This window comes from Triplophysa rosa, linkage group LG8 (genome assembly GCF_024868665.1).
Source record: "Triplophysa rosa linkage group LG8, Trosa_1v2, whole genome shotgun sequence".
NCBI classification, from domain to species: Eukaryota; Metazoa; Chordata; class Actinopteri; order Cypriniformes; family Nemacheilidae; genus Triplophysa; species Triplophysa rosa.
This window is the reverse complement of record NC_079897.1, coordinates 5,316,920-5,342,659: the sequence shown is the minus strand read 5'-3', so window position 1 is coordinate 5,342,659 and position 25,740 is coordinate 5,316,920. Positions and strand designations below refer to the sequence as shown.

General features: G+C 40.8%; 2 protein-coding genes across 4 annotated transcripts in view; both read right to left on the bottom strand.

The window, feature by feature from the left end:
* Positions 1-1,215: 1,215 nt before the first annotated feature.
* zp3d.1 (zona pellucida glycoprotein 3d tandem duplicate 1) lies at positions 1,216-5,415 on the bottom strand. The gene is made up of 9 exons (XM_057340524.1): positions 4,609-5,415; positions 3,723-3,835; positions 3,542-3,645; positions 3,220-3,394; positions 3,034-3,145; positions 2,694-2,785; positions 2,542-2,612; positions 1,583-2,287; positions 1,216-1,499 (listed from the first exon to the last, which is right to left on the bottom strand). The coding sequence occupies exons 1-8, from the start codon at positions 5,251-5,253 to the stop codon at positions 1,605-1,607; spliced, it is 1,995 nt and encodes a 664-aa protein (XP_057196507.1). The 5' UTR covers positions 5,254-5,415; the 3' UTR covers positions 1,216-1,499; positions 1,583-1,604.
* A 2,568-nt stretch (positions 5,416-7,983) lies between these two features.
* dyrk1b (dual-specificity tyrosine-(Y)-phosphorylation regulated kinase 1B) overlaps positions 7,984-25,740 on the bottom strand; it is a 36,644-nt gene continuing 18,887 nt past the window's right edge. The window contains exons 1-11 of one of the 3 annotated variants that reach the window (XM_057339603.1): positions 21,970-24,251; positions 14,591-14,736; positions 14,289-14,408; positions 13,827-14,015; positions 13,507-13,654; positions 12,735-13,021; positions 12,142-12,288; positions 11,573-11,734; positions 9,700-10,003; positions 9,518-9,621; positions 7,984-9,434 (exon numbers count right to left, since the gene is read on the bottom strand). In XM_057339603.1, coding sequence (XP_057195586.1) covers positions 8,691-9,434; positions 9,518-9,621; positions 9,700-10,003; positions 11,573-11,734; positions 12,142-12,288; positions 12,735-13,021; positions 13,507-13,654; positions 13,827-14,015; positions 14,289-14,408; positions 14,591-14,736; positions 21,970-22,111 — 2,493 coding nt within the window. In that variant the 5' untranslated portion in view covers positions 22,112-24,251 and the 3' untranslated portion in view covers positions 7,984-8,690. Of the gene's footprint in view, positions 9,435-9,517; positions 9,622-9,699; positions 10,004-11,572; positions 11,735-12,141; positions 12,289-12,734; positions 13,022-13,506; positions 13,655-13,826; positions 14,016-14,288; positions 14,409-14,590; positions 14,737-21,969; positions 24,252-25,740 lie in introns of those variants that run through there. The other 2 variants (XM_057339604.1, XM_057339605.1) reach the window with 2 other exon arrangements.

Sequence of the window (25,740 nt, the reverse complement as noted above, 5' to 3'; positions counted from 1 at the left end):
CCTATACAGTAGGCTATGTAGCGCCGGCCCTGCATGTAATTATATCTGCATTGTGTGCGTGCAAACAAAGCTTTTGCTTTTATGGATGCAGAATATTTTATGTCATTCCACAGCTCTAGACTTCATCCATCATTTTTTTCTGAAGTATGCACTGTTTTAGACAAGAAACTAGTGTGATTTAGTTGACCAATGACATCAGCTAAGGGACGGGTCTTATATGCTTATGAAGGCTCTTAAGGTGGAGTCGATTCCTTTAATGGAACCGTTGGGATCGACTTTCGATTCTCAACACCTTGAGGAATCGATTCTTTTTGGAATCGATTCCCAGCCCTAATTATTCTTGTCTTACCACATAAGTTTAGCAGGTTTTCCGTTTTTAGAAACAACAATCAAAAGCTTCTTTAGCCCCACTCACAACCATCAGGGTCCGTTCATTTAAACGTGCTAAATCGATCGAAAATCACTAAAATATCTGTTTACTCTCACATCGGTAAGGTATAAAGTAAAGAAAGAATATAATAAATCGCTAAAGTAATATATCCGGCAGTGAGGTAAAAAGAAATGACCGTTAACGTTTAAATGATGAGAGCGCGCGGCTCTTTGCAGGACAAAGGTGCGTGCTGGAGACGGCACGTAACAGACGCTCGCGCACAAAATAAATAGTTGTAATTGTGGTATCGAATTAAACTTCAGTTTAATAGCTGTCAGATTAATAGCATTCGTCTTGACATTATACAACAGAAATGACCAGATTCATTAAACAAATGACCAGTGTCTAGGTCATCTGAAGACCAGTACATCACGTCGCTACAACGTTCTCCATGGGATTAATTCACGACGTTATTTGAGGACGTGGCTAGAGTTGCCAAGACGTCCTCAGAACGTTGTCACAAAATAATGTCACGGTGACCAAATGAAGACGAACTGGCGACTTTGTCAGAACGTATGTGTTAGCTGGGTTTTTATTTAGGCGTATTACGATTTTCTGCACCATACCATATTTTTTTATGGAATTACCTCCCACCTCCAGCATAAAAAAACATTTATACAACAAATACCATTTTATTCTTTTCATTATGTTGTGAAATAAAACTGTAAGACCCTTATGACCCTTTAAGAAAAAAAGACTCAGAATCATATAGAGAACAGAAGAAAAAAGTTGTGGTAAACTAATAAATTGAATAGTGTAAGTTGCTTTGTAACCGCTAAAATGTATGTAAAATGCATATTCAAATATTAACCTCTCGGTATTTTTAAGGATTAAGTAGGCCTATAAATTGATATGAAAATAAAGATTTATTAAATTATTCTCTTCAGACTCCCTAAGAAAATGCAGACACATCAGCACACAATCATAAAACATTGTTTTATTTCAAGAATGTCATTATGCACAAGTTTGTGAATTAGGTTCAAGCCATAAACATGACACCAACTTTCAGAATGTTGCTGAGATTCCCTGCCACACATATGAAATTGAGAAGAACTGCCAAGCAAGGGTCCTAAAACAGAAATAAAATCATTAAAATACTATATTGATTAAAACAATTTGAATGAATAAAATTTGTATAAAGATACTTCATACCTTAGAGACATGTCATATAGCATTACAATGACCCCTCAGTATAGTATTTCATTCTCATTTGCTCTTGTGCATCTTTACTCCACTCGTTTGGTTCTTGTTTGGCATTTAGAAACATATTTTCATCAATCATCATTGGTGACTGTGTTGTGTTTTGTACATCCATGTTCTTCTCGAAATTGTCAGGCTGCATTTCTTTTCTGGAAATCTTCTCTGGCACACTTATGTTGGATTTTTTGTCATCATGAGCATCATCCAATGATTCTTCTATAGACTGAACTCTAGACTTTACCACAGTGTCAGTTTTAACTGTGCTCTGGACACTCTCCACATCTATATCGACACTCTTTTCCATTTGGTCCCCTAAAATCATCACTTTTCCAGAACGAACAGCAACTTCCTCCTGAAACTCTGTTAACGTTGTCTCTGTACCTGCAATCACTTCAATTTCTTCCTCTGCATCATTCACTAGCATGTCTTTGTTTTTCGCTGAAGTTTCCATTTGTTCTTCAGTTTCAATTACATTCTCCTCTGTGTAATCCTCCGCCTCTTCTTCATTAAATTCTTGTACGCTCTTAACCTTCACTTCTTCTGTACCATCCTGAGTACTGACCCATCCTTCCTTATGCTGAGTAAATGAGGGTTCGGTTTTTTTCAAGACCCAGGATTTACTTGTGATCAGAGATTGCGTCACATGGGACAAAGAGGCTGGTAAATCAGAAAGAATGTCATTCATAAACTATGCAAAATAATATTCATTGAAATCTATTTCTTATGCTATTTAAATCTAATTGTAAGAAGGACAGTCTGAGCCATCATGATGCAGGTAACAAGCACATGCAAGCATAAATCGGACATACAAATAATACAAAATTGAATCAACATCTGACAGGATTAGGATCTTTTACATGAGTGAAAAATGTATTAACACACATACACATACGGTTTAATTTTGCACTCACATTTAGTTTCAGTTTCACATGTGACTTCACAACAAGCACAAACAGATGCATCAGTGTAGAGTTCTTCCCATCTGAAGACAAATAGAGAAAAAATGAATGAATGAAGCTTAATTGAGGTGATAGATGTTGCAGAATTGTGTGAAATGATTCACCTTTTCTTAACACTGTTATAGGTACAAGATTTCGCTGAGGCACTTGCAGGGGTATTGTGAACTGATGATACTATGCAATGCAGGTAAAAGTGCTGTAAAAGAAATCAGAAAAAAATGGAATTAACACACACATACATTTCTAGACAGATAGACACACATATTATACCCAGGCATATTAATTGACAACATGCCCCACTGTGCTGACTTCTCTCTTAATGGGCAACAAAAATGAAGATGTTTATTTCAAATGTACAGATTTTTGACCAATACTTTTTGAAGGTAATAATTAATAGTCAAAATATGTCCCTAAATATAGCCAGTTTAAAAATGAAAACAATACCTTGCCTGTAACTTGGGGGAGTAAAAAGGCATCAACTGAAAACCTTATGAAGTTCGACTGTCTTTGGAGGAAGCGGGAAAAACTTCCTTGTCTTCTGCTGTCCTCCATACACCTGAAATTGTACAGGTATTTCATATTTGTTTTCATATTTTCTTAATGAAAAGCAGAATGGGCCAAATAACTTACCCGTAATTGTGAATAATGACGTGTTCTGGAGTTGAGTTTGGGTCTTTGGAAGATGCTGCATAACAGGAGTCAACGAAAATCCTCACATTCTTAGATACATGAGCAGCAGACACTTCAAAATACATGGGCTCCCCAAGCATAAAACTTTCATTCTCCCTGAGTTTTTCCCAGCGTTCTACAGTTCACACACAAATTAAGATTAAAGACCATCAAAACACCTTAAAGCATATCAAACAAAACATTTAGAGAGAGAGAGAGAGAGAGCGAGAGAGAGAGAGAGAGAGAGAGAGAGAGAGAGAGAGAGAGAGAGAGAGAGACTTACCATTACACACAGATATGGTAAACTTGGCCCTCCTTTCTAAAGTCTTGTGAAACATGCGTTCCCGTATCACGGGTAAGAAGCCAATTTTGTAAGAATGATGAAATCTAAAATGTTAAAAGGAGGGTGCTATACTGCATCAGATATCCAAAAGTCTTTAACCATCTTGGGATTTGTGTTTTACCTGTTGTAAAGGCACTGGATGTTTAATGTAAGCGGCACAGCTCTTATTACTGTCCCTTGAGACTCTGGCATATATTGTAAGGTGTTGGAATATATGATGTGGCCATTCATCATCTGAAGAAAATAATTAACATTTATTAATATGGCAGTGGTGTTCCAAAAACTATTCTTCAAAGCATTATTTACATTTAAGTATCACAGTAATTTTAACAATGTTTTTTGGTTGATCAATTATCATTTGTATGACCATAGCAATACTACAAATATCATGGTTAAACTATGATTCATTTTCATAAGGGTGATTTAGGTCATTGATCAAGAGTGAAAGTGACCTATTAGTCAGGTATGGTGACCCATACCCGAAATGTGACCTCTGCATTTAACCCATCCAGAGAGTAGTGAACACGCACAGAAAGTGGTGAACACACGTACACCCCACCCGGAGCAGAGGTGGAAAAATACTTAAGTATTCGTACTTATGTAGATTTTCAAACATCTGTATTTTATCAGTGTTTTTACTTTGGAAAAAAATACTTTACCATTTGATAAATACATGTCGATTTTTGTACATTTATTACTTGCGTTTTACTCAAACATTTTACTTCAGTAAAAAAGAAAGTAGATTTTTAACGTACTTTTAAATGTAGGCTACTTAAGATAGAAAAATAAAGCGGGTAAAAATGTATTTATAAAATGTAGTAGAGTATAAGCATAATATATGCTTTAATGTTGTTAAGTAATAAAAAACAAATATTTGAAAAATGGTCTTGAGTAAATTACTCAAGTAGACCTACTTCCACTCTGATCCCACTTTGAGAGTTCATAATCCAGCCCTGTTAATGTAAACACGTGCCAAAAGTACTTTTTGCTATTACGTCACAGCTTACCGTTAAAGAGCTACCGCACTCGTTCAGGTCGTAATGAAAATAGATTACGTCTTTCTGGGAGCGCGAGGCAGAACACGTTCCCAGATAAAAAGAGGACGGTGAACTCCTGAAGCCCAGCAGCATCTTATTCACACGCACCGAAACTTTACTGTACCCACACCAGACCTCCACACCATGAGTATTGCGCACGGGAGACACCTGGATGCGCTGAGGGTTCACTTGAGGATTAAGAAGACTACTCATAATATCCGGCAAGCGTCTTCTCCCGGACACAGGTCTGAACAGCTCCATGTCAACCAGAGGAACCGCGACATGTTCAAACATCGGGAAAACGTGGTAAGGACGCATCACCGGAGGAGGTTTTAGAAATTCGCCGTCTCCTGTCCACGGCCTGAGTGCCCCTGACATGGGCTGCGCGTGAAAGGTTTTCTGCTCCGAGGATACTAAGTGGCTATATTTTGAGTGACCTTCAAAAATATCAGCCATGTAGGTTTCGCATATGTAGAGTAAGGCTAACAAGTACAAAGGACAACAAACACGTATGCGTCCCATCATAACGCAGAGAAAAACAAAGTCGACATGAGAGGACGCAAGGCACGCACGACATTCACCTGTTGATTGATGACGTATAGTCCAATCACGCATCACTCGCGCCTTACCGAGTGCGCGCTACTGGGTCTAATTTGTTGTATTTTTACTCAATCTTTTTCATGTTCGTAACAGTATTTGGGCTGTAGTATAAAGGTTAACGTCACTTAATGTTTTTTTGTTGTTGTTTCCCAACAAACATAAACTTTAAATTAGAAAGATTAGAAAACGTATACCACACTGCAATAAACTTAAAAAACGTAAAATATAACATCGGTAGAAATTCACATTTTAACCATCTTTATGTTGAATTGAGTTTATGAATTTCATTATAAGTTAATTAACCTTACAGGATCACCCATGACATGCAAAAATGCCATACAGAAATCACTCAATATTATAAAGTGTTTTATCATTCTCGTTAAATTACAGTAAAACTGAAGTTTTTGTTTTGTTTTGTAGAACAGACATTAAAATTAGCATCAGATGAGAAATATATATATATATATATGTGTAACCAGTAGACTTGCATTTCTGCATTGTAATTTGTTTTGCTGCCTTTAATCTTTAAATTCAATCTAATTGGTTTTGGTTTTATAAGTCATTTCAACTTACCATTTTACTCTTACCATTTGCTATAGCTTATAAAAACAAGCTGAAATTCCATTACATATTTGGATGAGTTTATGTAATACATGTGTTTCCATGACTACTGATGTCACTTTTTGCAGTGCGTAAATCATCTGTTTACAGCTTAAAATTGTAAAGGCAATGCTTCAGAATGTTCCGTTAGATGCTCCTCCACTTGAACAGAGGTATTTTTATGTGAGGCTTTTCAAAAGGTATTGAGAGGTGACAGAGCAACAAGTTGTTCTGAAAATCGTCCTCCGAGACCACTCCAGTTTTATATATATTTCCTTATATTCTTAAATAACAACTGAATAGACACAAAGTACTGTATTGGTGTTATAAGCAGCTCGGAAACATCTGCGTTTTCAAAGTTTATCAGTGCTCAGACACGTTTTCTGACAGTGCATTGTGAGTGCGACAAATCGATACCGTGACCAACGTCGTCTAGACATAACAAGATTAGAGGACCTACAGAGGCAACTCTCCCTTTAATAGAGAAACCAAAACTGATGATATCATAATACTTCAGACATTATGTTCTCATGAAGGATGATGTTGAAAAAAATGACAAAGTAAAGAAGCCAGTGCGGCCAGTTACAAGTTTCGACCGGTTATTAAGAACATAAAGGAAAGCAGTCTTCATCACTGATCTGAGCAGAATAAGGTAGTTTGCAGGTCCTGCGGCCTTAAAGGTGGCAGGTTCGAATCCCAGTCATCAGAATTAACCTTGAAAATGACATCACCCTAACATTGCTTTAACGTTAACTGGATGATGCATGAATGCTATGTACACAGATTACAATGGATGAAGATGTCAGCAGTTAATTAAATATAATGGTATTGGTCAGTCATACCGAAGCCTACTTCCAATATGAAGGTTTCAGATGATTCTGAATTGTAGTGGATTTCTACACAGTTGCATGAGGCTTGAATTTTCTGCCGCTATACATTTAATAAACCTTGTTCAAACTCCTAGAATTGTCTTCTGTTCATTTCTGTCCAGTGGCTGACCAATAAATCGAGGCACTTGTTTAATACCATGTTTCCGTTACATAATATAAATGTCAAGCTTTAACCTGTACCAAGAAAGAAAGCAAACAAAAAACAGCAGAAAACAGATTATTTTTCTCTCATTTTTTCCTTGTTAAATAGTAATAAATACATGAGATGCAGTGGTTTATTTTTCATTTTTCTGAAGCAGGAGGGTTAAAAAGTTTTCATTTTTATTTATTTATTTATTCATTTATCTGTCTGTTTTCTTTAGCAGCAATCCGAACATGGTTGAGAGTGGAGATAGCAGCCGAGAGAGTAGTTCACTTTTTTTGACTTGATGGCAAACAGCACTCACAGAGTGTTGTGAAGGTGGTGGTGGGAGGGGTTTAAAGACAGGAGAGAAAAGAAAATGAGAGGCAGGATGCGAAGTCAGAGTGGGCCCGCTGCAGTCAGGAGGACACGAAAATGTCCCTTCAGAGTGAAGTGTTCCACCCTCCTGCTAAATCTCGCCCCAGACTCTTCCTTCCAACAGAAATATGGCTCGAGAAAGAAAACAACGTGAGAGAGAGAGAGCTACAGCAAGATTTGGCTTAGCATATCCAGAGTTAATACAAACGTGTGTTAACGCTTTTATAGTTTTCTGTCCAAAACAAAGGGGGTTAGAAAAGCAAGAGAAAGAGATGAAACCAAAAGAGTGAGAGGTGAGAGTCTAGTGAGATGGCGAGAAGGCAGACTATTTTTTGAAACGAACAACAGGGAAGCATTTTGGTTTTCCTTCTGGCAAAATGTTTTGATGTTTTTTAAGACTTTCCTGTATCATTTCCTCCTGTATGTTAAGTTGAGTTACGTTCCCCCTCTCCTCGTGAAAGCGGCTCACAGTTCAGCCTCCTCCTCTAGTTGTTAGTTGGTTTTTCTCACTGTGTGGTGACTAAAAAGAGTTTCTGTCATTTGCTTTATTTCGTTCGTAGGACTTGTTTCATAGTTTGAGATATATAAGCCAGTGTGTCAAGCGAAATAGAGATTGGAAACGTAAAAAAAAGTAACAAAAATGTGTCTGTGTGTGTGTGTGTGTGTGTGTGTATGTCTGCTGCACGTGGGTGGGTGAGAGATACTCGAGAAGCAAACGAAAAGAAGCAAAAACAAACGAAAAATGAAAAACTCAAACCCAGTTTTGTTTGCTTGTTGTTGTCTATGCATAAATGTCATCCGTCCCTCAAACAGTAAAATAAAACAACGGTATAAATAAAACATAGAATAAATAATCCCACCTCTCAGTTTAGACCACTTTCCAGCCCTCTCCCATTTCGTTCCTGCATGTAGTGATTCTTAATAAATTAAAAATGTACAATTATGGCAAGACAAAATGAAGGGAACTCTCTCTTGCTGCTGTCGTCTTGACGAACACATTCAATTTTTCGAAAAATCTAAAGCTCTCCCTCGCAAAAACAAAACAAATAAAAATCTCTCGCTGCAAACCTGACCTCAAAGCACATAAAATTAAATAACAATATAACAACGGTAAAAACCAACTTTCTGAAACCTTCTGTTACAACGACTTTGCCCACTGCGCTTCTCCTTCAATTAAAGAAAAACAAATGAACAGGAACAAAAAGATAAGGATAAAAATAGTTTAAAATCATTCCATTCGTGCCCTCCCTCGACCGTCCCCCCATGCAAAACCAAAACGAAACCAAAATCAACTGTTTGATATTTCACAAGTTTTTCTCTGCGGTTCTGTTGCGTGTGGCTGTGTGTGTGTTTGATGTCACACTACTTTGTGTCGTGTTGTGTGTGTGTGTGTGGCATTTTTGTCACTGTCGTGTTGTTTCGTTAAAATTTTCGTATGGCTTTTGGAATTTGTTCAAGATTTATCAAGAGTTGGCTGCACTCTGACCGCTCCCACTCCCGCACACTGCCATCATGGCGGATTCCTCGGAATCCGGCCGCCCCCCAGCTCCCCCGACTCCTCTGGGCGGGGGCCCCCCGGTGAGCATACCCCCCACTCCGACGCTTCCCTGGGCCGGGTTGTTATTGTTGTTGCTGCCGGCGTAGCATGGAGGGATGTATCCCAAGCCGGAGGCAGCGACCATGCTGTCCTGGGAAGCTGGGGCCTGCGGCAACTGTTGCTGGGAAGCGGAAGGAGGTTGCTGGGGGGCCATGACTGTCCTAGTCCGAAAGGCAGAGAGGCCCAAGTGGAGGTTGGAGGAGCCGTACTGACTGGAGTCCAAGCTCGACGGGGGTGGCTGCATGATGGAAGACTGACCCAGATGGTGGTGGTGGGTGAGGCTGAGCTCGATGCTGTCCTGCATCTGTGGGGAAGAGACGGGCATCAGTGCCTGGCCCTGCTGGCCCTGCGAGGTCTGGCCCTGCGGCTGGTTCTGCTGCTGCTGTTGCCGGAGCTGTCTGCCGTTGCTGTGGTGACTGCCGTAGATGGGGTGGGGATGGTGCGGCTCCATCATGCCCCCCATGTTGCCTATGAAGTGGCGTGAGTGCTGCGTGGCCGCCGGCTTGTGCAGCATCAGCTGCGAGTAAGATGAATCGCTGCTGCTGTTGGACAGCTGACCCATGCTGCTGTCTCCTCCGGGCCAGATGCGCAACTGCTGTTGTGACGGAGCCTAGAGCCGAGAAACCGAGAGACACGTCAACTTGGGTTCTGTAAATGACAAAAATCATGTGACGTAGTTGTTGGCAACCTCACCTGTGGGCTCTGCATCTCGTAGTCCGTGTGAGTGACTGCGCTGTTGTAGTACCGGTTGCTGTACCGGTAATTTCGGTTGTCGTTGGAAGAACCGCTGGATCCACCTGCGATGACAAAGAATTCATGACATGAACAATCCTTTCAGGTTTTAGTGACGGGCTGACACGGTGAACGCCGCTTACCAGAGCTGGAGACCGAGCTCGTGGTGGAGGTGGAGTGGCTGTGGTCCATGGCAGGGCTGGTGGAGGTGGAGCTGCTGGTGTTGGTGCCCTCATCCGTCGTCTTCTTGAAGAAGTTGTGCTGCAGCGCGTAAAAGGGCGTGATGCGCGTCTTGGGGTCGTAGTCCAGCATGCGGAGGATCAGGTCCTTGAACTTCAGGTAGTCGCAGGGCGCGTGGCCCTGTTCTCCAGCTCGCCTCCCCCCTGGACCTCCCGTCTCCACCCCCAGAATCTCGTGCAGTCGTCGTGTGGCGGGTGGTTTATATTCCTGAAATGACGAATAAGCAGAGAAAACAGAAGAAAAGGAAGGAATGAGTCGCAAACACATCATCAGTCATCATTTCTTCAAGAGTTTAAAAATATAATATTACACTAGCTTTAACCATATATCATACATAATGCATATATGTTCTAGTATTTTTATATATAATTATCACGTAAATACTTTAAAGTCAACGTGAAATGGTATTTACACAATCATTGGGAAGTTTATCTACTTCTTAATGAAAAAGTAATTTAACAAGAATAAAAGCAGGGTTGGACAACATGTTTGCCATTGTCTGTTGACTGGATTGTCAAAACAGGACGGGACAAATCAAAGAAAAACAACGCCTGAATATTTGATGAAAGATCACAAAATCAAGCATTTATCTGATACAAATAAAACCAAGAACGTTAGTAAACAAGGGTACATTTTGATTTCATGTTGACTTTAACAGTAAACTAATCAGCCTAAAAAAATCATTCATGAATGCAGGTGAATGGAGACTGAAGCGGAGATATGTTGTGGTTTTGTGGAAGTAATGACATCGGCACACAGGTCCTCACCTGAAAATGTACTGTTCAATCCTGCTTCATAAATACTACAATAAGGACATAACATGTATGTATCTTACTGTAAGAATAATTTCAAGCTTTTCCTCCTGAGCTGAGTCTCTGGATGAGTTGGCAGGAGGTGTCAGACACTAATACTTTAAAACTGAGTGCTGAGACCTCATCCAGACATTTACCCTCCACCTGCTATCACCATCTTTAACACTGACTCTTTAAAAAGATATTTTACTTCTCTTCATTGAAAACACAGGGTCATTCTATCTACTCAGCACTCAGTTAACCTGTAACCGTATTTACCAGGCAGTGAGTAGCTGTGCTAAAATTAGGCAGTGTTAACACAATAATACTGTATATTGACAATACTGCATCAGTGATTGAGGATTTATTTTTTATCTGAATCTCTTCACCTATTATATTAAACTAAATATCATATCAAGTTATAATAAATTCACTCTAGACATTCAAGACCTCTGCTGAAGGCACTCATATTTATAATGAGGATGTTTCTGAGGATGGTCATGATAAAGGACAGTGATGTCAATGAAGAGCAGATGCTGAAGGCTTGATTGACCAAGAAGCGGGTCAGCGGAGAGAGGAGGAGGTTGTTGTCAAGCACAAATGAGCTCGAGTGCAATCCCATTGCTTAAAAGGTAGAGCACAGTGCTGACAACGCCAAGGTGAAGAGTTCGATTTCCAGGGAACACACAACTGATAAATGTATACCTTGAAGGCACTGGAAATTGCGTTCGGATAAAAGCTTATTCCAAATGTGTAAATGCATATTAAGGCCCAGGTATACCCCGTTTTGGAGCTAGGAGCGTGGAAATTTCTTATCTTATGATTCAAACTCATCTCCAACCTTTTTAATCCACCCTCCTCCATTTGGACCCTACTTTCTCTCTTCCCCTCTCCGTGAGGATAAGGTGAGCGTTGGGTGGAGTGTGGGAGGGGGCGGGGCTTTGGGAGGAGGGTCAAGGTTAAGTAGAAGCAGAGTTTTACTCACGGAGGCTGAAGGATAAAGTACCTTCTTAATATCCTTGTTCTTCTTGACGGTCCACAGGCCGTCGGACAGCTTGTCGAAGTACTTGCGTGCTTTAGGGGCCTGATCCAGCATATGGTTGGGCGGGACCCCCAGCACTTCCACTATTTTATTCATCTGGTCCACCTGAGGGAGACATACAGTGTCAGGGCAAGATCCCAATCTGACTGACCTGGCAGCAAGAATGCATTTGCTTTGTTGACAAATATCAGTGATTTAGATTAAAAATTATTTGGTAATGAATTTGTTCTTGTAGTGGCTGCATTATTGCGATCTTAACTTGCTTTGTCAGGTTATACATACAGTAGTTCAACTTTTGTTACACATCAGACCAATCAATAATAACTTAAAAAAAAAATGGACCAATCAGAAGCAGAGGGTGGGATAAGCATCTTGAGAGCTTTTTACTACAAGACATTTACTACAATGTCTTAACATTTTTTTATGGAGAATCATGGGTAATTGGCAACAAACCTGGCTAAAACACATGTGCTCTCTTCTGTTTTGTTATAATGCAAATATATAAACTTTACCTCATTGGAGCCACTGAAGAGCGGCTCGCCCGTGTGCATCTCCACCAGGATACAGCCCAGCGACCACATGTCTATAGCCAGGTCATACGGCATGCCCAGCAACACCTCCGGCGACCGGTAAAACCGACTCTGGATGTACTGGTAAATCTGCATGGGGTTAGAGAGGAAGAAGAAACAGATAAGACATGTAGTTCACACAGTTTTCAATCAAGTTGAATTTGCACAGTGACTAAACATATTTCTACTTTTTCTCCACTAGGGGGCAGCAGAAGCTGCAAGTGAAGGAGGGTGCAGCATTACCACTGGGAATCTATTCTCAAGCAGTAAAACCTATTCAGCCCTGGGAAAGTCCTCTAGAATGTGCCATGAATGCACATGGCACCTAGCTAAAACCACTATATATTTTTTTCCTCTTTCTTAAAAACGCATAAAACAAATTCCGCGTCACCGCCACAGCATCTCCCTTTCACATCAGCCGTGCCATAAAGAGTGTGATTTTTCAGAAATCTGCGCTAGTTAACTACCGGGTGCGACCTCATCTCAGCCTGCCGGTAACAAATACGGAAGCCAATAGGCCTGAGACGCAGTCTCACCCTTTGTCCTAGCTGACAGGAACTGCCAAAGTCCACAATCTTGATGGCACTGCGCTTGGGGTTGCACAGGAGGATATTCTCGGGCTTGAGGTCGCAGTGGATGATGCTGAGCTCGGGCGTGGCCAGGAAGAGCAATGCCGTGCACAGCTGCTGAGCGAACTTGCGCGTCAGGTTGAGCGAGACGCCGCGGAAGTTGGTGTTGCGCAGGAGGTCGTACAGGTTGTAGGAGAGGAGCTCGAAAACCAGGCACAGGTGGTTACGGAACATGAAGTGCCTCTTTAAGTGGACTGAAGGGAAACAAAGCAAAAAAAGATGTTTTAGGGCAATGACCTTTATTAAAGTTAGAGGTTTTGAGTAAACAGATGTGAAATCTAAGCATGCATACACGCGTGTCTAATGGGAGTCAAGAATCAGTTCCCTTAAAATGAATCTAAAATGCTATAACCAGCTATTTTTATGACGTGCATACAGCTCTATAAAGTTCATACTATCTATACTAAATCTGATGACATAAAAAATTGCTTTAATCAATCTTTCTGTTGCGTTGTTGACGCAGGTTGCACACAACAACAGAGTGACTGGTATAGTCCGATTCATGAGCAAATGAGCCGGTTCTTGATGACTCGCACATGAGTCACAGAAAAACTGTAAAGTGGCTTATTCACTGAATGAATCAGTCTGAGCTCTTACTGAACTAACATTTGACTCACTCACTGAATTGCAACTCATTACTTTTAGTGACAATCTGAACCAGTAAGTGTGCAGTTTTTACCTATGTAGTACTTCATCTCAGTGTCGTGTTTGTTCATGAGCTCAAGAAGCCGCAGCTCGATCTGGGCCTGGTTCAGGAAGGCTTTCTTGTTCTTGATGATCTTAATGGCCACCCACTCCTGCTCGTGGTGGTCATAGGCTTTCACCACCTACACAAAGAATCGGAATCATCAGCGCTTCAATAACACCAAGTTGAACTATCTCTTCATTTTCTTAAAAATGAACCAGCCTTTTTAGAAACAGACCCTTCATTTAACATAACAAACGCTTTTCCTTCTGTACTATAGCCTTTTCTCAATACATTCCTCAAAATAGGCTAACCTGTCCGAAGGAGCCCTTGCCGATAAGCGAGTCGATCTCGTAGCGGTCCAGCCACTTCTCTCCGTTTTTCACAATGTAATCATAGTTGTCGTCATCGTAGCCGTCGTTGTACACCTTGCGCTCTTTTTTGGTGCTGGAGTCCTCAGGGGGAACCTGCTGGGCTCGCCGTTTCTTTTTCGTGTAATACACCTGAAGAGTAAAGTATATAACATGCATTAGTGGATTTGATGCAATTTTATGTCATAAAAAATGTTCTTAAACATTCACAACATTTCTAAATATTAACTTTCAAATGAATGATGTGATGAACATTATATTTTAGAAGGGATTGGCTGGGAGTCGGGGTGGGGGATGTCCTTGAGTTTGTAAGGACTGCTCTATACTATGTTAGCAATCTAATCTCAAAAAGTGTGACCACACCGAACCGTCAGAAGGGAAATTTGTACAATAATCACAGCTCACCTCATTGATGTGCTTGTATGTCTTGATGAGATCGACAGAGAGTTTTCGTAGCGGGGCGCTGGCGGGATCTCGAAAACTGGGTGGAATCCTCCTCTGCAGGATGGTCATATCTGACAGCACCTGCACCAACACAACAACATTGATTAGAAGACATGACGCACAAAAATCTGTGGATTTACTATGTGGGTTTCCTGGGATTCGAACCTACGATCTTAGTTTTGGTAGCGCATTGTATTTCTGTACAAGAATCCATTTTGCACACTTGTAAATGATTTATGGTATGGTTTAGTTGTAGGTGATACCTGCTGCTGGTCGGCCATGGAGTGGATGTTACTAAAGGAGGGGTGGCTGTGCTGGCTCGACATGGTTGGCTCAGCGGGGGAGAAGCCCAAGGCGGCAGGCTGGCAGAGGGTAGAGGAGGGGGGCTTGCATCCTGAGCTGCTTCCACCTTCACAGAGAAAACGGGGAAGAAAGAAGGTTAAAGAACATACATTGCTACATATAAGAAAAGTACTGCCACAGAAGCTTTTCACTGAAGAAATCTGCAACTAATCTTTTGGTTTGGAAATTTTCAACAGTTTCCCTGCTATACACCTTCAATGCCCTGAGAAGAGTTTGAAATTCAGAATAATTATCTGTGTATTTTGCCAACAGCTATGGGCTGTTAATATGCAAACACCAGAAATCAGTTTTCAGTAGGTCACTGTAAAACAAGCAGAACAAAGAAAAGCAGAGTTTGACACTGCAAACTAAAACCTCAGTGGAAATGGGAGTGACCGAAACGCAAGCAGAGCTCTCCATGGTCCTGTGCTGCCACTTGTTGGCCAAGAATATGCAGCATACAGGGTGCATATTAGTATTTTACTGACCTTATTCAGGTTAGGTGGATGCCAACATTTTAAGTAAATAGGTGCACAAAATTTAAAGCATGGCATATTTTATGCCCAAAAAATTAAAAGGGAACAGTGTAGTTTTAAATTTTTAGCAAATGTACCACATTTGTAATACAATGATTTTGCTTTTATTAAAATATGCCAACATTAAAACTGCACTACAACAAACATTCCCAAATTTATGTATACTTTTCTGCATTGCATTAATGAGAATTCAGCATAGCCATAATACCAACAAAAAATCGTCATGATCTTAAGGACCTGGATACTAAACTACAAACTATGTATGGTTCTAAATTTGATGAACTGAAATTGTAACTACAGGATGCATTTTTTTTAAATCCTCAATAATCCACCAGCCCGCTCACACTCAATGTAAAAAGGAAATATCAGACATTTTGAGAACAGGCGAGGCCAAGAATACGGTAATTAAGTGAGATTGCTGAGTCCGCCGGAAGCGAGGATGTAAAAGTCTAACGGGGAGGATATGAAATGGATGAGATATCCCACAGCAAATGCTTTTATTGCCACTTTCACCGGCTGACAGGTGAGGAGTAATAGGGGTGAAATTTATCAATGACACATTACAACTTGAAATAGCCCCGCGATCAATGGCCGTAGCTTAAACAAAGTGCAAAACGACACATCTGACCGCCATCAATTCCACAGAGTGACGGCAAGCGTTGCTGTTACATGCCCATAGGAGGAGTCCCAGCATCAACTCGCTGACAGGAAGGCTGCTTGGATATACAGAGAATTACATATGTGACTCATCTCAAACTGGTTGATTTCGGTTTGGAATACAGACGACGGCTCGATCAATTCTCACATGACATATTGCGAGACCAACCGAATGCCTGAAAGCAACTGGTTGACACACTGTCAAAGAGCATCATCTGCTTTGTGCTCTAGCAACAGTAAAACTGCACAAAAAACAAGCGAGAGAAATGTTCTACCTTACTGTAATAAATCAGAATTCAAGTGTTTTTATTGATTTCCATCTTTGGCATCAAAGACAGCGATCTGCTGAGCACCAAGAAAAAAATTGTCACACTGTGCCTTTAAATGCTGAAACGAACACATTGAGAACTTCCTGAGTGTGACACCCCCCTTCCTCCGCTCTGATTGGCGGAGGCCCCCTCGCTCTCTTCCTCCTGATTGGCTGCCGGTATCCAAGGGCTGGGCGGCGAGGTCTCTATAAATAAACCTGGTAGCTTGTGCTGTATCAGCAACCCTTCCCACAATGCCGCTCTCACCCTCCCTTTCCCTGCCTGTTACTCTTTCTGTTCCCCCCTCGCACTGATCTGGCCACGGCGCTGGCATAAACGCTGTCCCCGATGGGAACGAATGTTAATAAAATACAACATCCACAGACACACAGGTGCCCGGCTAGAATTTATTGTCACATACGCCAAGTGTCCATCCCAGCAGTTAAATATATCAGGTGGTGGATGAAGTAATCATCTGCTGCAATTAACCATGCACCGACCACGAGACCCCCCACACTTCACTTCGCATCCCCACAGCTGACCAAACACAGCTGCCAGCTGCCAATCACCATGTCGCCATGGCAACAGACCAGCCTATTCCCTGTCTCTAAGGCACAGGAAGAGGATGGTGGTGTGTGCATGAGAACAGCTGAAAGGCCCTCCTCCCAAACCTAACCCCTCCAAAGTCCGTATTGACCCCCTATCTTATTCCCTGTTAGGGTAATGGGAATGCTGGTGCTACTGAGCCAAAGTTGGCATTACATTGAAAGATAGAATTGCTGAACAGAAAAGAAATAAATATATATTTATCCCATATAAACGTCTTATTAAATTTATGAAGGCATCTTTAAAATCACACATTCAAAGTTATTCTATATGCATGCAAATATTGGCAAAGATCTAAAGCTTAACCTTAGTATACAGGAAGTTTATATTCCATGAACACTGAACACTTCAGTGTGTCTAAAACAAATGAAATTTATGAAAAAAGGACATTGTGATGCAATGCCTGCTTGTCTAATGTGCGACTGTGCCCGCAGATGGCAGGTCACATGGATGTCATGCCCCACACCACAGGACCTCAGTCTTTCATGCAATCCGAACTCTGAGGGACGGGTGCAGCTAAAAACAGGCCTATGCTGCTCAACAATGAGCAGGGGTACATGCAAGCAGGTATGAGTTATTAAGGGTGCAGGGCACAACTCTTGCAGAACCTGTAAGAACTACAGAAATTAAAATTAATATATTACAGACTGTACAGTTCTTGAAAACAGTGGCCAAAATTATCTTAACCTGATGATATGAGGCACATCTCCCAGCATGCACTGGGAAACAGTCTGGTGATCCCAATCTAATGCCATTTAATGACTCCACTTTAGGTGTTCATCACATTCTGGAACTTTTTATGTAATTTCTTTTTTTGTTTTTATGAAAGGAAGGACATCCTTGTATTGTCATCTCTCTTTCAGTTGTCGACTTTCCGTCATTTCCTTTAGCCCACTCGCCAAACTAGTGCAATAGTTAATTCACAAAATGTAAGGGCAGTGGGGTTGGGTTATACTTGTGTTTTACCAATTCAAAGTTACAGGAAGGACAATTTATTTAAAGGATTATTTTTAAGGAACTGAATGAGCCTGTGCTGCCAACTACAATCCCACCGGTCATCAAACTAAAGAAAACTTCCACCCGATTCTCTGAACCGCCTCATTTGCAAGAGGACACCGTCCTCCGCAGGGCTAGTGCAAAACTTTCAACCTTTCAATGAAGTTCAACACCTCTAACCGTGTTGTGCGATAACCCCGTCCAACCTGGCAGCCAAACCCCAAACACTCCTACAGAGGACTTTAAACAGTCAGGCCCCATAGCTGAGTCAGTCTCCACTATTAATAAAAAGCCATCTGGGTCGACACCTCAAACAATGACACTGGTAAAATGAGAGCTAGTACAGGCCAGGGCATTAAAAATAAAATAAATCTCCCGCCTCAAAATACATCATTAGCTATAGATGTATGCAGGCCAGCAACAGGCGAAACTAAAACAAGCCCACTGCAGTCAGTACGCTATATATTCAAACAACTAACCAAAGCATGAAACTAGTGGTTGACCAGTATGTTTTGTGAACTTGCTGATAGTACGCCAATGTTTAGAGAACTGAATCCTGATACACTGCTAACATACAGGCAAGATAAAACAATAACATAGAGATCAAGACATATCTTACTCAAATTTAAGTGCTCGAAATTCACATAAAACATTTAATTTCACAGTTTATAATCCAGCCAGTGGATCGTGGAACAGACCAGAAGGACACTTTTAAGCTGTAGGCCGTATCACGCTATCACTACACAAACCTGGTTAGAAAATGTAGCACGTCCTGAATTTAATTAAAAAATACAAACTCTTGCAAACACCAATGGATTTTACGGCTGCTCAACCTAACGCATACATGCCAACCGCTGTCATGCACAATGCCTAGACTCCACCCCTCTTACGTTAGAAACACCGGCCGCGGGACCCAAAGGCGCTTACGTGCCGATCTCCCAATATGAGGCTGCACCTTCACAGCTCGAAGCAACTGTGAGCTCCCGTTAACACCGGAGCATCTAATCTAAAGTGACCAGCACTAATCAAGTGCCCCTTGAGTAAAGAGCCACTTGCTCCTGTGAAGGTGGATGTTGACACAGAATGAGGACTAGGCCTAGTCACATTGTTTACTTTCCTTCTTGGAAAGAGGAGAGCAAGAGTGATGTCAGAATGAGTCAGGATGTGGGACACAAACACAGACAAGAGAAAACTGTAAATACCCGAGCAAACGCGACAGGGAACTGGATATTGGGAATGAGACAGAAAATAGTTGCCTCAATGTTTAACATGCCTTTAGTGATGGAGCTGGCTGTATCAGAGTGTGTGAGCTAACTCCTGCTACAGTGAAACATCCTTTGTCTGCATACATCTTAATCCAGTTAATACCAGCGTTTATTATGACATATTTTCGGTGCAACTGTACGGAGCTTTAGATTACTATTTTTGATCATAATTATTCACATAATGTTTAGAACACTGCCATCTGGAATGTCAGTAGGTTCTTCATATATAACAGATCGTTTTCTGCGCCGTACTACTGGTGGCTTTGACGCAGACACAGCAATGTTTCTTATTGCTTGCAATGCTTAAAGTGAAATGAATGTAACTTTCTAACATTACACAAACAGGGAAGTGTTTCTTAGCATTTTTGTCCTTTCATTTGCAAGCTAATGAAACCTCATTGTGAATGAGTTATAATGGGTTTAAAAAACCTTTGCAAAATTTTGTGACATTCTGTGTTATAGAGTAAATTCTGCTTTTATTCCTGGATTATGCATTGCGGAATAGTTCCACACAACACCAAAACCAAGCAAATTTTTGTAACTGCAACAACTTGTGAAAAAAGTAACGTTCTAATGTTCTATAAGCAACTAATGTCAAATATCACATGGCAAAATGGTTAGGTTTCACCTTCAGACTGAAAACTGGTGAGCAAACAAACAATAAAAGCCGGTCTGGCGAAAGGGGCAAAGGGCGAGGAGTCTCCTACAAACTTTTTTTAGTCCTAACTCTATTGGTTCATTCATATTGTCTCTGCTGACATGATATGTTCAGGTGTCCTATGGGCTACGATGTGGCTCTTTTTTTAGTCTCACATGGGTGGGTGCACAGACAGACAGCTTGTGAAATATTCCTGCAGTTACCCTGAACCCAGTAGGTTACTTGCAGTTAAATCTATCCTTAAAAAGTTACCCAGGCTTCTGAAAGGCAGTTATACACATAGTGCTTGACATGCCAGACTGGGGTGGGGGGGACAAAAATAGCAACTTGAGAAAAGTCAGTTGGATACACAGATAAAAATAAAGATTGGCGACAGAAAACGCAAAGACACCCTAGTCATAATCAAACAAAGATTTGATTATTTCTCCAAGCCAATTATCAATCTATTAGCAATAACCACAAGTAATAACAGGCATAAACAATAGTTCAGTTGGATGCAAAGTGGTATGGAGTCTAGCAGAGTATTAAGTTTAAAAAATGAGCATGTTACAGGATATATAGTCTTTCAACTTGTCATCTGTCAAGCCTACTGTGCAACAAGTTTGGTATAATCTTCATTATTTCTCTCTCTTTGTGTAAATTAGAGAAAAACAAGAAATTGAATGCAATAGGGGTTTACTGACACCACAACACGATCCAACAAATGACCAATTCATAGACCAATTCATGACCTTAATGGCTGCGGCTAAAATTAACTTTAAGCTAATTCTAGATTTGTGTGGTGTTGGGCAAGTTATTTAGAGTGCATATGTGTGTTTAAAAACATTCTTGAAATGGTCCAATTAAGCAATTATACGGTAACTGCATTAAGCAGTTCAATGATTGATGGATAATTGAGTCCTTTATTCTAATCCTGAACTGACAGAGAGACAACAAATAATGAAGGTTGAAGCAAAACAAGCCTAGCTGTATAACAAATCAACTTCCATTTTACATATCGGATATTGAGAAACAATGAGCTGATGGTCACCGGACTCGAACTTCACTCAATACTCAAAAACCATTTCCTGCAGCCCCAGAAGCATTGCCAAAAACCTAAGTATTTTAATGTCTTTAAATAAACAGACTACACAAACAATGACTTGCTTTCAAGTAACAGCACTTAACAACTAAAATGATTTGGACAATCACCCAACGGTAAGCAAAAATGAAATTTAACTTAAATCAAAAGCATACAATGCTGTATGAATGCATCACCACAGGTCAGTCACATAGCCATCAACATAACGTCTTAAAATCTAAAATGACTGACGAACCCAGCAAATCTGCTTTGTGACGTACGTTGTGCTCGTACGATACAGTACACGCTGGTCTAGAGAGCAGCATTCTGCTGCAGCTCTAAGATTCCCAGCAACAGAGCGATCACTGTGAGCTCACACCTCACGTAGAGCTCCCATAGCACACAGCACAAATTACCGCGCAGAAGTGACGCAAAGATCAAGCAGCCTCGGAAACCGTTTGAGAACGAGTCTATTCCCATGATTGTTTGAACATATTATGTTAAGACAATTATGGGAAAAGGAGTGCAGGTCTGTAGGGGTATCTCAAGTGTGTGAAACATTCGACTAATTTATGTCCAGCCCAAAGGGAAATGCCCCAGGCTGAGCTCTTTTTTCTACCCTAAATAGCCTAATATTTACATATTAACAACATTATACTCACTTTGAATAGCCACTCTTATAAAATTAGCTACATCATGGCAAGTTTTAATTGCTTTCATTGACAAATATTGATGTTTAAAAGCAATGGTGGCAACTACCAATGGACCTATAAGACGTGATGCAGGTTTTGACCAAATTGTGTTTAAATTCACACTGAAGCAAAATTAGACATTTCCTCATAATCTACAGCCCTATAATCAACCACACATTCTGATGCTTTCCACATGGATTCCACATAATTTCTGTTGTTGTTGACTGGATCCATTGAAGAACTTCAAAAACAAACTGCATTTGAGCCACAATTACATCTAATGGTAAACATACTTTACCATAACTAGGTGTGAATTTACACTATAGACTTTAATTGACTGAATGCAAACACTTTTACTTCATATCAGAATATCAATTATATAAAATGCAACAAACATGAATGGCAAAAGCTTGCAACCCATGTAGTCTATTAACATACATGCATGTTCAGGTCACGTGATCTTGCGCAGTGCACGAACTATGCAGATGTGCACTTGTTATGGATGCAAAAAGAGATACTAACTTCTTGCTGGCTTTCGTAGCAGGTGTGACTGGGGTAAGTAGCGGTTCTGATCTGGGCTGCCAATCCAGGATTCGGTCGGCAAGTTTGCGACCATTCTGTTAGAAGGCTGCGGCTTCTCTTCCACGGACGAAGTGATCACCATCTGAAATGCTTATGCGTTGGCCCGTGATATCCAAAAAATGACTCTAATAAAGTTTGCTGGGAATCCCAAAAAGTACTTTTGAAAAAGTAGCTGACATCAAGTATTGAATAATCCTCACGTGCCTATAACTTCAGTAAATAATCCAGTAGGGTACCATCCAACAGTAACTAAACTCAAATTTGAACCATAAAGGCAAGTTATAAAGTTTAGGACTTTGAACACAAAAATATCTTTCTATTACATGTGAAATCCTGAAGTGACCGACAGAGGAAACTGATGAACGAAAAAGGCACCATTTAGTTATTTCAAACACCGTTTCATATCTTTCCTTGCTATTCCCTTTATTACTATGAGATTCTAAGGCAATGGATTGGGTTTCAGGCAACAATGCTCACTTTTGGCATAAAAATATACATATTCAAACTATGTCTCATATATTTTATAGAGCTATATATATACTCTGCAACACACACACATATATAGATATGTATATTTCTCTGGTTATATGGGGATGAGCTTATTTGGTTACTACACTTTGCTGTACTTGTACTGTATCTAGACTCATTGTCCTGTGATACTGAGGGGGTTCCATCTGTTAAAATATCAATATTTGTTCACACGAGTGGGATATGTCTGAGAGCTTTGCTGAGACAGGACCCCCCCACTTTAATTTTCCAATCCAGATAATTCACCAGCTGACAAGGAACCCAGAGCTAAACCTGGAAGTGTTGGTGGCCTTAAAGTTGGGGGTGGGGGGTCTCAATTTTCAACACCATTTACCCCATCACTCTCTCTAAAAATAGCAAGTGTTTCTTATATTCTGTCTAGGTATCTTGCAGTGACTTAAACTAGTCAAAAAAGGCAGCTGTGTCTGGCATCTGTGGCTGCGATGCCACTTCTTTTCAGTAGTAATCTTCTGTCTTAATCCTGATATGCAAAAAATTAAAAAGGTATCAGTGACTTCCTGGTGGGAAAAAAAACAAAGCAACTCTTCCCCATTTAGTGAATCTGTCAAAGTCCGCAGGTGTCTACAGGCAAGCTTATTCGCTGGCAAGACAAAAACAGGGAAGGAGGGAGGCAGGAGCTCAAAACACGGGTGACAACAACATACAGCTTATGATAAATGTTTCGTGTGCTTGCAGGATCAAAACAAACACGTGCATGCACAAACAACGACGACCAGTCAAAGTGCTGAAGTGCTAGTTATACAGGCACAAAATATACAACTATTGTGAGAAGGTTAAAACTTGTCGATTTCACTATACGTTTTTAAAATACAATATGGTTTCGATTATAGTGCGCAGATGTCAAACGAATAAACAAAACAAGGAGCCTGCGCTTTGCGCGCACAACCTCTTCAGTTCGGTAAAAGAGGATTTGGTTAACGTTATATGAATGTGTTGACACTCCGAATGGAAAAACAAAACGAAAAAAATATCCAAAAGCAAGTTCCAGAAATACCAACGACTCCTTTTCTGATCAAGCAGTGACAATTAAAAAATTGGGATTATAACTGTCACGCTGTCGTCCATCCGCGCGCTGTCAAGCCCACTCAAAGAACAACAGGGACCGTTTTTTCCGCGATAGACGACTTTCAACTTTCTGCCGTTCGTAAAAACAGGATTCAGTAAGCCACCAAGTGTCTTCGTGCAAGATTTCAACCGCTAAAACAATCTGACATTACTTGCATCCACAGCTGTCACCGCAATCGCAATTCCGTTCAGTTTAGTGGGGTTTCCGCGTACACTTTCACATATGCATCTGCCTCCGTAACTCGCGCTGGTTGACTTCAACCCGTAGCCGTGACGTTCAATTTCGTTTAAAAGCGTCTCCTTGTCTCTTCATCTCGGTTAATGTTTCCCCCAGTAAAGTAGTTTTCTTTTTTAGCCCAGTCTCATTTCATACTCGCTGCTCGCCCGTTATTACTCCTTGTTGTCTAGCCTCTCTGGCCGGCACTGGATCCACACCCTGCAATGAGGATTGTTCCATCAGCAATTCAAGTGAAGGGGGGGATGTATGAGAGCCACTCTGTGGAGGAGCTCGCTTGACGCAGTTCCCCACGCTTCAATGTTTAAACACCAAAAGCCGAAGGTTGCCACGAGAACCACGAAACACGTTTCAAATGAGTGACGCATGACTATGTGCTTATTTACACAGATTTCATCAGATCAAACAAAGCTTCACCACAAAACACATCCACGAGCAGTCAAAAGACCCAGCATCCCCCTTTCCTGCTTAGTAGCGCCACCAAGCCGCTTCTCTCCATTTATAGTAACTCTGCAGATATAGATATTCACATAGCGCACATATATATAGACTGCTGAAATCATTAGAAGCAATGTCTGACACTTGAGACAATTGCGTTGGTTTTAAGGCTGTAAAACAATGGGTAAGCACACAAAGTATTAATTTAATTGCTAAATGCAAACCGTAGTTTTTTTTACAATGCACTGGACACTGTACATTCACAGACAGGCACGTCAAGGTCGGCCCTAAAGGGGAATAAAAACCCCTGCCTCATGAAAATGTTTTAAAATGAACAATTCACAACCTGACTTAAGGTCATAATTTGAAGGAAAAAAATCAGTTCCCATCTTTTTAAATGGCTCAGCAATATTGCGTGCGTGACAGAGCCTTAATTTTTCAGTGCCCTTTTAAGTTTTGTCAAACTTTTCTGTGCTAAAGCGCGCACACACGGCGATGTTAGTTTCCATATAACTGCTGCTCCTCTTATCCCTCCCTCCCTTTCTGCTAACGCGCGTTCATGGGCGCTACATTCTCCACCCCGTGTGCGCGTTCGTAGAGTCTGTTGCTATCCGACGCCACGGCAGCTTCCTCGCGATTGGTCAGAAGTGTTCCCCGTGGCTGTTTGAATTGGTCAGCTTGGTATGTGGGCGGCGAACAGACGAGAGACTGCCCTTTCCCCTAGCTCCTCGTTGTCTCCAAAATACGCCGCGGAAAAAAGATGACGTGCCCGCGGAAATAACATAAGACTTCAGGTAGATAGATACGGAGGGGGAGGAGGGAGAGACAACAGAGAAAAGTTGAGAGCGGGGAATTGTCATCGCGCCCTAAACGGAGGCTGAGAAGTGTTGCACTGAGGCAAACTTTAGGAGATCTTTCATGTTTTAATTAACGCTCGCTTTGCGAGTAAACTCAAACAAACATTTATTAACAAGACAACGCAATAATAATTCACCTATTGTCCCTATATTGAACAGAACAAACACAAAAGCCATAACTGTTACATAAAAGAGAGTGCATTTTTAGTTAAGGTCTTCTTTAAATTTAATATATAACATTCCCAGTTTATGAAAAAAACAAGAAATCACATAAATGTAACTTTACACAATGTGTCCTCAGTCAGAAAAGGCTCTGTTGGCCACAGGCCTCATGGCAGTTTTAAATTAATAATATTTTAAAGCGACACCAAAAATCATTTTACTTATTCAGTTTGGTTATATAAAATAAAAACAAAAAAAATAAATGAACCCTGCATAGAGTTTACTTTATTTACAGTTTTAGTTTGGTGGCATCTCTATAGAAAATGGGTTTACGAGGAAAATGAGGGCAAATTTAAGTTTGATTAAAACATGACAATAATATATTCTGTTTTAAACTGTTAAATT